At 34.7% G+C, this 15,112-nt stretch overlaps 1 protein-coding gene across 4 annotated transcripts in view; it reads right to left on the bottom strand.

Moving 5' to 3' along the window:
* GRID2 (glutamate ionotropic receptor delta type subunit 2) overlaps positions 1 to 15,112 on the bottom strand; it is a 1,800,826-nt gene that overhangs the window by 250,964 nt on the left and 1,534,750 nt on the right. For 3 of the 4 annotated variants that reach the window (XM_074228050.1, XM_074228052.1, XM_074228054.1), the window contains one exon: positions 13,293 to 13,434. In XM_074228050.1, coding sequence (XP_074084151.1) covers positions 13,293 to 13,434 — 142 coding nt within the window. The remainder of the gene's footprint in view (positions 1 to 13,292; positions 13,435 to 15,112) is intronic. The other variant, XM_074228051.1, reaches the window with a different exon arrangement.

Raw genomic sequence — 15,112 nt, 5'->3', positions numbered from 1 at the left:
ATAGGTTCTAAAGAAACTTCAGTGAATTACTACAGTAATCTTCTGTTTGACAAACTCAAAGATATTAGCTTCTGGGATAAAAATTCTCTATTTGACAAAAATTGTTGGGAAAACTAGAAAATAGTTTGGCATAAATTAAGCATAGATCCACATCTCATCCCTTATACTTAAAATAAGATCAAATTCGGGACATGATTAAGGCATATTGTGAGACACCATAGAATGATTAACAGACCGAGAAACAGTCTATCTGTAAAACATTATGGAACTATGGAAAGGGAAGAAATTTATGATCAAGCAAAAAATAGTTATATTATAAATTGCAAAATAAATTATCTTGACTCTATTAAATTAAAAAGGTTTTGCACTAATAAAACCAATGCTGCCAAAATTGGAAGAAAAACAGAAAGCTGGTAAACAATTTTTATAGCTAGGGGTTCTGATAAAGGGATCATTTCTAAAATATACAAAGAATTGTATCAAGTTTAAAAGATTGCAAGTCATTCCCCAATTGATAAATGGTCAAAGGATAGGAACAGATAGTTTTCACATGAAGAAATTAAAACTATATATAATCATATGAAAAATGCTTCAAATCATTACTTATTAGAGAAATGCAAATTAAAATAACTATGAGGCATCACTTCACACATATCAGATTGTCTAAAATGACAAAAAGGGAAAATGATCAATAATGGAGAGGTTGTGGTAGGATTGGGATATGAATTCATTGTTGATGGAGTTGTAAACTCCAATCATTCTGGAGAGCAAAATGGGCTCTGGAGAGCCCAAAGAGTAATAAAACTGAACATACCCCTTTTGGTCCATCAATTCCAATACTAAGCCAATATCCAGAAGAAATCATAAAGAAAATTGGAAAAGTCCCACGTGTTCCAAAATATTTATAGCAGCTCTTTATTGTAGTGTCAAAGAATTTGAAATAGAATGGATGCCCATCAAATGGGAATGGTTGAATAAGTTATGGTATATGAATGTTATGAAATACTATTGTTTCATAAGAAACCATGAATAGTTGGACTCTATAGAGACTTGGAAAGAATTATAGGAACTGATGGTGAGGGAAGGGAGCAGAACCAAGAGAACATTGTACACATTAACAACATTGTGAGTTTTTCAACCTTGGATGTAGTTGGATGCAGTTCCTCTCAGCAATTCAGAGAGCTAGGACAACTCTGGGAAACTTGTTATGGACAATGTTATCCACATCCAGACAAAGAAAAACAAAACAAACAACAAAAAAAATACAGAATCTGAATGAACACTATTTTCATTTCTTTTCTCTTATGTTTTTCTTTCCTATCTTATGGTTTCTTTCTTTTCCCTTTGTCCTCATTCATCATACAGAATATCACTAATACATAAACATGTTAAACACAAATGCACCTATTCAATGATCGCTAGACTATTTGCCACAGAGAGGAGAGTGGTGGGAAGGTAGGGTGGAAGGAAATTATGTCACTTATAAATATTAATGTGGACGAATGTTGAAAAACCATCATAACATGTAATTGGAAAAATAAAATATCAATTAGAAAAAAAAATTATACTTTTTTAACAGGAAAAGTCAAGTTTTGATTTTATGTATATCTAACCAGCAAGATATTTGAAACAGCATCAGATGCTTGAATAAAAAGATCATTTATACACTGAACAATGAAGAAATAGGGAAGATATCTCTTTTCATTCAAGTTCAGCATACTTTACACCTAATCTTAAGCAATTCTTAACTAAAATTCACCAATAAGGTGATACCTAATCAGAATTGGGGATAGGTAAAGTCTTTAAATAACAGGAAATTAAACTTCATTTCCTATTTCTGGAAAATTCTTTTAAAGAAATGGCATTGAACATTTAACATAATGTCTTTCATTTTCTTTTTTAATATATATATATATATATATAAATTGCATAATTATCATTTTCCAAGGATTAAGTAAACTGATGGAGACAAGTGTATCTGTTGCTCAACTATCACAGGATCTTGCAGTAAAGGAGAAGGAATTAGCAGTGGCTTCTGTAAAGGCAGATGAAGTGAGTTAACAAATATAATTTGTGATATTACTTACAAATATTCAAACTTATTTAAAAAATAGTATTTTAATGTAAAGTCCTAGTCATGAAGCTCTCCAAGTATTTTTATTTATATGGTATATAATCTTAAATATGTCATATTTTCTCTACACTAGATCTCAGCTTTTTTTTTCCTACAGTCTCCACTACCCAAACAAAAACTAAGGCTATCTTAGGTTCTTCTCAAAGTCTTCCTTCTAACTCCCTCTTATTCTAACTTTTGTTTTGTCTCTCACTCTTTTTCCTATGGAATGTTGCATCTTTATTGTCTGGATTTTGAAAAAATGAAATCATAGAACTTGAAAGAGAAATAAAATGGTAAGGATGGTATCTTGTCCCTAAAATTTACCATTTATATGATTTTGGTTAAATCACTTAATCTTTTTGAGACTCAGTTTCCATATCTGTAAGATATAGATGAGGGGGGGGGGTAAGAGCATAGTGAAAAGAAGGCTGGCCCTGGGGACAGGAGGACCGGATTTCAATTCTTACCTCTGATACATACTGCCTGTGTGAGCCTGGTGAAGTCACAGACTGTTCATCATCTGGACTAAGCTGTTCAATTGTAGAAAAGTTACTGATCGATTCATTGGTAGAGTAGGTTCTTTGCTTGGATTCTCCTTTTCATGTGTCTCTTGAGTCTCCTCTTTGATGTCCAGATTTTCTATTTAGCTCTGGTCTTTTCATCAGGAAATGTTGGAAGTCTCCCATTTCATTAAATGTCCATCTGTTTCCCTGAAAGAGAAGGCTCAGTTTTGCCAGATAGTAGATTCTTAGCTGCATTCCAAGTTCTCTTGCTCTTTGGAATATCCCATTCCAGGCCCTTCAATCCCTTAATGTTGATGCAGCCAGGTCCTGCAATGTAATCCTTACTGTGGCTCCTTGGTATTTAAATTGTTTCTTTCTGGCTGCTTGCAGGATTTTCTCTTTTAGCTGATAGTTCTGGAATTTGGCCACGACATTCCTTGGTGTTTTCATTTTAGGATCTCTTTCCAGAGGGGATTGATGTAGCCTTTCAATAACTATTTTGACCTCTAGTTCCATGATATCAGGATAATTTTCCATCTCTAAATTCTGTAACAATAAGTTCAGGCTTTTTTTCCTCTTCAATGTTTTTCATGAAGGCCTATGATTCTCAGGTTGTCCTTCCTTGATTTATTCTGGAGGTCAGTAGTCTTGCTGATGAGGTATTTTATAATTTCTTCTATTTTTTTCAATTTTTTTGTTTTCTTTAATACACTCTTGCTATCTCATGAAGTCATTAGTTTCCCCAGACTCCATTCCTTTTGTTAGAGAAGAATTTTCTTCATTTACCTTTTGTAACTCCTTTTCCAATTAGTCAATTCTATTTTTGTAAGAATTTTCCATTTGACCAATTGAGGTTTTGAGAGAATTGTTTTCTTGTTGCAAGGTGTTAATTTTCTCTCCCAAATTTTCCAACTGCTTTTTAAACTCCTTCCTTAACTCTTTCTGTGCTAGAGAGCAAGTCATATTCTCCTCAGAGGCTCTAGGCCTCTCTGAGTTAGTCTTTTCCTTCCAAGAAATTTTCTATGGATCATCCTTTGCACTGGCATTTCTTCATTCTCTTGAGACCTTGTATTTGGGGAGGGGCTGGTTCACAGAGGTTTGATGTTGGGATCCCTAGAGGTTTTGCTCATTGAGTGTAATATCTCCAGCTGGCCAGTAGGAGGTATTGGTTGCTTTCTCTGGAGTGTCTGTGACCTTGATTGAAGCCCTCTCCCTTGGCCTGGAGGGAGTGGTTGAAGCTGTTGAATACTTTTATGTTTGATCAAAGGTGGGCTATACCCTGGGGTGAGGTCATCACTCTCCCTATCCACAGCAGAGGTGGTTCTGCTGCTTGGCCTTAGCCTGGGGCAGAAGGTGGGCTAATTGTGGTTGTTTTGGGAAGAGGCTTCAGCTGAAATGAAGGTAGGGACTCTGAGTTCCTCTAGACCAGAGGAGCCCAGGGATTGATGTCTGCAGCTCTCCCACACTGGAACTCTCCCTCCAGCCCTGCTGGCATGCTCCAGATGGTCAGTGCCACAAGCAATGCCTCTGCTCCCTAGTTAGCCCGAGCCTCTGTGGCCAACCAGGCTCTAGCCCCACCACTGATCGAGTCAGTCCTGTTCTTAGGCCCTCAGGCTCCCAGGCTCCTGCCCTGTCTCTCTCTAATCAGACCAATCCAAGGCTGATCCAGGCTCCCAGGCTCTCATCAGTTCCCGTGCTCCCAGCAGAGTCTGCCCTCTGTGCCTGGACTTACCCAGGATCTCAGAAGACAGATCCTGAGGTGGATGTTCTTCTCCTGGCTTTTCATTCTGGGTTTTGTAGATTAGATTTATGTCAAGAGGTTTGTTTCATATTGTTTATGAGGGAAGATCAGGAGACCTTTAGCAGTGTGCCTATCTTCTCTCCACCATCTTGGCCAGAAGTCCATGTCCTTCATTTTCAAATGCCATGACAACAGGGAGATGATGCCATATTAAGCACATGAACTGGATTTGAGTGGGGGGGGGGCTGTACTAAGTCAACAGCCTCATTTTCTCCTTCAGAGTTATCTGGGTCCAGTGGCCAGATATGGATCAGAATGACTGGAGATGGCCTTGGATGTGACTTGCCCAAGGTTGCACAGCTAGTATCTGGGGTCAACTTGAGAACCAGTGCTCTAGCTTCCCATTGAACATTTAAGAAGAATGATCACTAAGAACCAGCAAAACTTTTTCAAAACCAGCTCATTTTAGAATAATCATTTTTTTCTTTTGATTAGAGGATTAGAATCACAAGGGTATCTACATAGTATATTTGTAGATCAGCAAGCACTGAATAAAATTTTAGATGATATCTTTCTGGACAAGATTAAGTAATGTGTGTTAAATGATGATACAATTAAATATAGTCATAACTAATTGAATGGCCAGAATTTCCAGAATCATCTCATCATCACTGAATTTATGTCTACATGTTAGGCTATTTCCAGTCAAGTACATCAGAGAAATTTTCTGGGATCTGTGGTATTCTATTTTTTATAATTAACTTATATGAAGTCAAAGATGGAACATTTATCAAATTTGCAGTTAACACTAAGTGATATCATATTTAATAAACACTTAATAAGTGTCATTTGCATGACAAACACTCTGAGTCTCTGATAATACAAAGATGTAAAGAAGATAGGCTTTTGTCCTCAAAGAGCTATTATTCTTTTGGAAGGAAATAACATGTACACAGAAAATTAAACAGAAAATAGTATACAGCATAAATACAAGTAGGTGTGGGGGAGGCAGCAAAAGCTGGAAGGATATCATCATCATCAACACCATGGAGCAGTTAGCTTTGATTTGACCATCAAAAGAAATGCTTGGTTCTAAGGAAAAGCTTGTGCAAAGGCATATAATTGAAAGATGAAAGAAATATCATATATGTAGAACATGTATGTTTATGATAGACTGGGATAATGGAAGGGAAGTTGACTTTAGTAAGATCATAAGTCAAGTGATGAATAAAAGAGTTTATATTTTATTCTAGGGATAATAGGGATGCCACTGGAGTGGGTTTTTTAAATTTATTTTAAGCAGGGGAATGATATAATCACACTTGTGCCTTAGGAATAGCACAGAGACTTGTACTTTAATGGCAGCTATCTAGAGGATGAATTGGTAAAGGGATGATTCAGATGTAGGAAGTCCAATTAAGAGGCTATTGAAATTGTTTAATCAAAGTTGATGAGACTGAGCCTATTTAATAGCCAAATTAGTAGAGAGAAGAGAGTGAATGGGAGAGATTCTGCTGTGAAGGCAGAACTGACAAGATTTGTCAACTAATTATAGATTTGTGGAGTAAAAATATTTTATTCAGTAGATTTATGGAAATCTTTTTACCCTTTGGTCAATTCTGTTTTTTTAATTAGCAATTTTTAAAAAAAATTTAAATTAAAAAAAAATTTTTAATCTTTTACCAAGTTGTCAATTCTCTTTTCCCTGGGTCATTACCAGTCATTCTCATCTTTGTTTTGTCAATAAACTCCAATGACTCTGGAGGAGAGAACAAGACAGAAGATTTTATGCAGTTCTGTCTCATTCAAATCCAACTCACACAGGAGTCCAAGATATGCTTGTGATGTCATTGATTTGCTTTGAGAATGAACAATGAGCAATAACAATTCTCTTTCCGTAATTTTTTTGCTTCATTCTCATTTCTTTTACATATTTTTCATCTACCGCTCATCTCTTTTTTTTAGCTCTTCCAAGAATTCTTTCTTGAATTCAATTAGCATTTTTCTTTGAGGCTTTGCTTGTAGCTGTTTTTTATACTGTTTTCTTCTGAGTGTGTGTGTTTTTTGATCTTTTCTGCTGCCAAAGTAGCTTTCATGGGCAAGTTTGCTTGCCAAATTTCCTAGCATATTTCTCCACTTTAATCTTTATATTAACATTGGGCTCTGCTTACCTGGGATGGGGAGACACAGTGCCAAAATTGAGGGGTTTTTGTTGATGGTTTGTTTGTAGAGATACTAAGTGGTAAGATCTGGGGAGAGGTGGGACCACTGTTCTTTTGCTGTGCATTTTAGTCTTTACTTAGGAATAACCTTTGTTCTTCTTCAACCACAAATGCTAATGCTATTATCTTCCTTGGAACTGGGACCAGGGTCCCATCTTCCTTGTGAACAATCTCATGTATTCCTCTGTGCCCTGGAATGAGTCCCAGAATTGCATATGGGCAATATATTTGCCAACCAATTGTCTGAACTCTACTGTTTTGGAATGAGAGGTCCCAAAGCTTCTGCTCTTTCTATTATAGTTAACTCCAAGGTTCATTCCTGATAATGTCTTCACAGTATTTTGACTGACCCCTAAGTCAGTGTCATGGAACAGACCTCTCCTACCATCTTCCAAAGTTGTCTTAGCCAGGCAAAATATATATATTACCCTTATATTTTGTTGACTATGTCATTCAAAAATTTAATTTGAATTTTTATTTTAAAGTTGTTTGCAGGTAACTGCTGGGAGAGTTCAGGAGATTTACTGCCAATTATTCATCATCCTCAGGGCCCATCTCTTTCTACCTGTTCTTAAAGTTGGAACTTATAGTGGGTGAGGAGAGGATTTCCGCCCCCCCCCTCACAAATGCCATATTACTTATGAACTCATGGTAAAGAGAACATGTGATTGTCTGGGAAAGTTTGAGACTAAGACCCAAGTTCCTGCCTGCCCCTTCTACACTGTGATTTTTTTGAATTCAGGTCACTAAAGAAGAACCTGAGAAATGTATATTTCTAGTGTTGGTAACTGTTTATGAAACTGAAAGGCAAAAGCTTTCTAAGTTATTTTCAGTTTTAGAGGAGGAAGTGCTTCTTCCAATTCTAAAAATTCTTGGAGGAAAAGATAATAATCACTACCAGGAAGATACTGCAGACTTCTTTGAATTCTATTTGCTCAGATCAGGAGATTGGGGGAGAAAGTGAATTGACTTCCCATCAGCCCCATAATATTGTCTATCACTTCCAGAAGAATATAATGGGTGTGATGGATTTTTGTTTCATATTTTAAGTATTTTTCAAGTTGAATTTATGACATTTTTGTGTTTAAGCTAAGGTGCTTAAGGAAAGAAAGGGTATGAGATAAGGGCCAGATCAATTTTAATTGATATAGGTGGCTCCCATGTAGAAGCAGCTAGCAGATAAGGAAAGGTTAAAGATAAGTGATAGAGTGGGGATATTAGTCCAGGCATTCTCCTGGAGCAGATGGGATATAATTATATCACTTGTTCAGATAGAGAGTTTTGCCTTATAAGGACAGACCAGGGTGAAGGAGAAAACAGCAAATATCGGCATGATATGAGATGAGAAGGGAAGAAAGGGGACCTCTTGGGAAAATGAACTTGAATTTTTCAGTAAAATATTTTGGCAAGGTTTATAGCTCACATGGTGCTTTGGGAAACTTTAAGGAAGAAAGAACATTTAGAATAGTCACTATGGAGTAGTGAGTGGAGTAGGGAAGGGTAAAAAGATTATTTAACCATAGTAAGGATCTTATTGATGTCATGTGACATCAATTTAAAGTAGATCCAGTCAGAAGGGTTGCATGATTTTCTCTGCCTTTGTTCAGAAGCAGGTGTGTAGGAGTGAAGCCAATGAATTGTGGGAATGATCTGAGGTTAAAGTTTGGCACAGCACAATCAGTGATATAATGAAGAGAAAAAGGACTCAAGGGAAGAGGATGTTGTATAGTGGAAATGATTTACCAACGAGTCAATTTGGGGAAAGTAGAAGAATGGGGACAGTTGCAGAAGCAAATACCTGGGAGAGAAATAAGTGGTTAAAGGACCTGAACATCACAGTGTGAATAAAGATCAGGTTTAATATGAATAGGCAAAGGAAGAGATATAAAAAATAATATTACAGAATCATAGGATTTTGAGACTTGAAAGGAGACTCGGTAGCCTTCTAGTTCAACCCATATTTGAAAAAAATCTCCACTATAATAAACAATGTTCATTTGTTAGGCTTTCAAGCATAGGAAAAGTTTAAAAACCTCCACTGAGATGCATTTTAGGACCTCTCAAGGCAGCCCATTTCACTTCTGTACAATGTTGAAAGAGAAAGCAAAGGAGTTACACAAAAATATCCACTAGTAAAGACTTTGACTGTGTAAATCACTACAAAATGTGGCAAGTACTCAAAGAGATGAAGGTACCATATCACCTTACTTGTTTCCTAAGGAACTTGTATGCCAGCTAAGAAAAAACAGATAGCAACAAACAGAACAACTGATTGGATTAAGATTGGAAAAGGAGTTGAACAGGTCTGTATTTTGTTATATGATTTAACTTCTATGCTGAGTATTTCACAAGAAATGCTAAAAACTGGATGACTCAAAAGTTAGAAATAAGTCTCCTGGGAAAAATATCCACAACCTCAGATATAGAGATGACACCAATGTGATGGCAGAAAGTGAGGAAGAATTAAGAATGGTCTTGATAAAGGTAAAAGAGATTACATATTTTACATAATTGGACTTAGAGATGCAAATGGAAATTGCAACCATGAATTTAAAAGATGCTTGTTCCTTGGAAGAAAAAATATGGCAAATCCATTCAATATACTAAAAAGCAGAGTCTTCACCTTGCCAACAAAAGCCCATATAGTCAGAGCTATGTTTTTTCCTATATGACTATATGTTTTTTATGTATGACTGAGAGTTGGATTATAAGGAAAGCTGGGTGCTACAGAATTGATGCTTACAAATTGTGGCTTACAAATAGAAGGCTTTTGAGAGTGTCTTAGATAAGGAAATTAAATTAGTAAATAACTTAAAGATATTAATTCAGTCTATTCATTGGAAGATCAAATACTGAAGCTGAAGTTTAGGTTACAACTATAAAATGAAAATAAGGAACTTATTGGAAAAGATCCTAATGCTGAAAATGATTGAAGTAAAAAGGGAAAAAAAAATAAGGATAGTAGAGGTTGAGAGGGATAGATAGTGTACTGGAAACAATGAACATGAACTTGGACAGAGTTCAAGAAATAGTGGAAGGTAGAGGGCCTGGTGTGCATGGAGTCACAAAGTCAGGTACAACTATAGAATAACAACAAAAACCTACCCTTGACATATTTGCTACGAGACCTGTGCAAGTCCCTGAATTATACAGTTCCCTGGTGACTGATAAGCAAGCATCAAGAAAGGGATCATTGGATCAGAGGTTCAGAGCTAAAGGGGATCACTTGAGGGCATTTATTTCAACTTCCTCATTTTATAGATGAAAAAACTCTAAACCTGAGAGGAAAGATGATTTGTCCAATATTATTTAGGGTTTATGTATCAAAAGTTGGTTTTTTTTAAATTCAAGATCAGTGCTCTTTCTATCATACCATGGTACCTCAATGAAATCATATACCTGGGCAAAAGCAAATCAATACACACACAATATGAAACACCAAAAACCCTGTCACAAAGTTTATACAAGTGGACAGAGTACAACATAGAACAAAGTGGTGGGTTGAAATCTATGTGAATACAAATCCAGGCTTATTTACATTTGTAAGATGCACAAAGCAAGGGAAATTTTCAGTCTAAAGATCTTAATGTATATAATTGTTCTGTATTTTTATTTATTTTATAATTACTATGTATATATATATATATATATATATTATAATTAGAAAAACTTTAGATAAAGGCTACTGTGAATAATACTAAAAAATGGCTTTGTGTGAAGCTATCTATAACTTATACCAAAGGAAAGGGAATTTCAGAAGCATGTCTCTGCTGGAGTTCCATTTTAGCAATATCCCCTACGGGTGACTGCCACTAGGGAAAATGCTGCTCCATTTCACATGCATTAGAAGCCAACTAGCCACATGTTGTTGTCTTTTAGTGAAAGTGAGAAAGCAAAATTGTTACCAGGGAATTTGAGCAACCATATTTTTTTCCTGAAGGAGTTGATCAGGATATTGGAAACATCTTCCAACTATGCCAATCTGTTATGTCACATTACGTCATGGAAGAAAATACATTTGTGGAGCTGTTGCATCAGGAAGGGAAATGGAAATTAAATTCCTGTTTTTCTTTCTTTGTTCCCCAGTTTCATAGCTGAATACACCATGGGTAGGAGTGATGTTGAAGAAAAGGATGAAGGTGAGGGTGTCTCTATACAATATTGTCTAATATTTAAATTTTTAAAAATGAATGAGTTTTGGTTTTTAAAAAACATGATAAATATAGAATTACACTCTATTGATTTTGAGCACAGAGTGTAATTTTATAAGAATTATTCAAATCCACACAAAGAAAGAGATTTGACTTCTTCTAAACCATGAAAAATTTATGTCAATCATCTAGGCAAAGAAGGTCATTTTTCTCTCCTTGGATGACATGTCCTATTTTTGTATTCCCTACCATTTCTGCTCAGTAGAAGTTATTCTGGGAATGTTATAGTAGGTACTAATATGTCAACTTCATAGAAAATGCTAGTTGGAAAGAATAGGCCCTGGCACATCTTTCCAATATGAGAGAGAAGTGAGATAAATAGGTTAAAAAGATTAAGACATGTGTCCCTAGTTTCATTGGAGAAAAATTTTGTAAGACAAATTGGTCTTTGAAACTCTCAAGGCTATTTTCTGGAAGTATTTTTGGTCATGGTATTTTGAAACATAACTGAAATATGAAGTTGTGTTTGTCTCATGTGGGAACAAGGATCTTTCCCCCAACCCTTATTCTGATCTAATTTAGTCCTGCCAAATCAGTCTGAACATAAGATTAGAAAGAATGGCATTTATCACATCCCGTAGTGACTTGTAAAAATGTCAGGTAGCACAGAAAGGAAATAGAGAAGAATAAAAGTAAGTATGAAAGATCCGAAGGATGGTAAAATATTTTCTGAATCAGGATTCTAATATTTCCACTGCCAAATGTTTTCTTTATTTTTAAATTAACCAACTGTAAGACATACAGAATGAGATATGAGGCTATCCTAGTCTATCAAATAAGAATTAAACAAAAGTCAGTTGCATTTAATTAAATTAAAAAGTACTTTGAAGTAAGTTCTCCATTTATATGTCAGGATATCTAACTGCTTCCTCTGAACAAAGAGTTTTTGGTAGGGGTCAGGATGTATTAGTCATTTTAAAATGTGTTAGTAATAGTTTCTATCAAGGATTTAAAAATTAAACACATACATAAAATGTGTCTTCATAGTGGTATGGAGGTGGGATTTCAATGTAGCGTGAAACTAGTCAAGGTAATCTTCTGTAGATCACTTAATATTGCTGTTTTAAATTGATGGTATAGGTTATAACAGGAGGAAAATGAACTTTAGTCAGTACTTTCACCACTACTTTATAAACTACTTGATATATGGCCCAATTTGAGGATGAGTAATTAACATTGTATTCTTATAGTAATTTGATTCTATTCCTGTTTGCTCACAGGCAATTGGAGATGGTGAAAAAATCTTCCGCTCCTTTAATTGGTATCTATTTCTGTTTCCATCTTAATAATAATTTGTAACAAATGAATAGCTTAGCATTTATTTGTTGACCGTTACCATTATATTTTTAAAAGGAACTATGTTTTTTTTTTTTTTTACCAAGGTAACTTAGATCTCTAATAGGTTCTAATTATCCCCTAATTTTGAGCTATAGTTGCAATTAGAGACACAGAACTAGACATCATTGAAAACAGAGATATTCAGCAAGGAAACACATTGTCATTACAAGTACAATATCAGATTCTTCAAAAATCACTTAATACTTAGCTTGAGATTTCTATGGCCAGAGCTAAGCACTAAATGTGGTGCTATTATATTGTCTCTTTGTTTTCACTGGCATGGTTCATTTGGAGAATTTGGAGTCATGAATATATATTCTCCTCAACTAATTAGAGCTACTTTTAAAAACAATTTCAAATTCCTATTTGATAAAGTTGGCTGTCTTTTCCAGATGTTATCTCTAAAATTGAACTGTTCAGGGAATATGGAAGTTAATACTTCAATATTGTCTAATATTTAAATTTGAAAAAATGAATGATACATAACTATTTTAGTTCAGAGTGGATTCTCTGTTTCTTAAAATATTGAAATATTTATATTATTAAGACCATAAAGTTGATTAAAATGCTTTTTAAAAAGGCAAAAAGATAGTCTGATCTAAAATATCATAGCCGAGAGAGAGAGAGAGAGAGAGAGAGAGAGAGAGAGAGAGAGAGAGAGAGATAGGATGGAAGATCTGGGTTTGCCTTGTTTGGCAAAACTTGGTAACAGTGAATAGTAATATACACATACAGATACTATTCACTGTTGCCAGGCTTTGGCAAACATGGCAAACCCAGGTCTTCCATCCTATCTTTAGTGGCTAGTCTGTTGGAAATGGAGTCAGGAAGATCATTCAGATTTGATCTCAGCTACTAACAAATTATTCCTCTCTAGACAAGTTCTTTAATCTCTTAATCTCAATTTTCTCATCTATAAAATGAGATAATAATCACATCTATCTCAAAGGTCAGATGAGATAATATTTATAAAGTACTTTGCAAAACTTAAGATGTTTATAAACTCTAATTATTGTCTACTTTTATTATTATTTTATTTTAAATTTATGAACAACACATGACAAGCATTCCCATAACATAGTAGAATAAAAATGATGATCATGAAGATTGCCTATTATTATCATTTATCATCATCTACCAGAATGATTTGTGTCTACTTACTGGATGGAGCTTTCAATTCGTGTGATGGTAAGGAAAGCTGCAAGGTTAGCTGTATATGATGAGATGACAATCAGTGCAAAGAGCCACCAAGCTCCCATCATCATTCGAGTGGCCAGGGTTGTATAAGGGACTTCACCACCTGCTGATCAGAAAAAGAAAATTTAGCATGTTAATCCTTTGAAAAAGGAATGTAAAGTCATAGTGTTCTTAAAACGCCCAGAGAATATATCATTTCAGGGTCAGTGATGCTTGCATCATTGATGCCAATGTAATCATCAAAACTAGAGGACACACAGATTTTGATCATTTACTATCCTTACAGACATGATTTTCTCTTTACATGTAAGGGTGCTATGAGCTTGGTTAAGATGAAATCATTAAATTACCACTGCTAATTCCAGTGATAATTTCCCCTCAGGAATTTATAAAGATCCCTGTTTTCAGCTTAAATAGCTAAAAATATTCTTTTCCTTTCTAGAGATATAATGATAAGGAGCTAAGTAGTTCTAATGATTTATGAATTTATACCATGCATTTGCATGTCTTCTTGCCCAAGCAAATGTAGCTGAAAAGACTGGATTTTACACAATTTGTTGTCCAGAAAACGTTTAAAATACTCAATCAATACATGAACAAGCATTCATTTAGTGCCTACTATTTATCTGAATTTCAAAAATAGTTTGAACTAACCTTATTAACGTGTCTTTGAGCATATTAAAATTATAAAATAAGAATTAGTTGTAAACACTTTAAAATAATGTTTAAGTATATAGAAAGAGTAGTTTAATCACTAATTACCAAAATAATTTCTAACTTTCCATTCTAAAACTATAGAAAGATAGTTTTGACACTGTTTGTCTCCCTCCCCCCATAAAGATTCATTTGGTGTTCAAAAGACAAAAATCAAGAGGAGGGAGATAATTACTTTAAAATCTACATAAATTTTTATGGGAGGAAATTAATTAAATAAATATATTGTAGAATATCTGTACAAAGTCATTCAAATTGTGACATCCCTACTGGTGAATGCAATAATAATGGGGACCTTTTAAGGAGTGAAAGCTATGATGTGGGTTTCCTAACAAAAGTCTAGTAGAAAAGGTCATAAATAATGTGTGCTTCCTAGAAAAAGCTGCTATCAGTGAACTTATAGTAAATAAGAATAATGAATGATAATATTGATTTAAAATGTCTATCAATGAATATAATATAAGCCAAGATAAATGTGAGCCAAGAAAACCACAATGACTAGGGCAGTGACCAGTACAAGGCCTCATATAATCTTTGACTAAACAAAATAGTATTGGTATGACACTAGGTATCTAGGACCTGAGTTCAGTGGTAAGCATAATAAACCTTAAAATATGAATCAATCTGTACCAATATACTCTATAATTCTTCTTCCCTTTGTCTGATTGCCATGGTTGTTGGTTTTCTTTGGCGGGGGGGAGCAATATTTGCATGAATTTCAATATGTTGTCTAGTCACCATTCCAGACTACCCTGATATGAATATACAACTCCCTGACCCCTTTCTTCAAAACTGGACCAGTCACTTTGTTTGGGGGGAGACCCTTAAGTATCCCACTAAGCAGGGTTTTTGGGTAAGACACAATTAAAGACTGGATTCTAATAAAGAAATCCATAGGAGATGAGCAATTTGAAAAATTATGAATTATTCATCTGACTAGCATTTTTTCAAGGCTAATTATTAGTTTGATTAAATAATGATTCGACATTAATCATCCAAAAGAAAACACATTTTTATATAGATTCATGAGGTTTATAGAGTAAGTTATATCAGAAAATAAATATTACTTA

The sequence above is a fragment of the Macrotis lagotis genome, chromosome 3, assembly GCF_037893015.1.
Source record: "Macrotis lagotis isolate mMagLag1 chromosome 3, bilby.v1.9.chrom.fasta, whole genome shotgun sequence".
Lineage (NCBI taxonomy): Eukaryota > Metazoa > Chordata > Mammalia > Peramelemorphia > Peramelidae > Macrotis > Macrotis lagotis.
The sequence above is the reverse complement of the archived record's forward strand: the minus strand, read 5'-3'. Positions and strand labels throughout refer to the sequence as shown.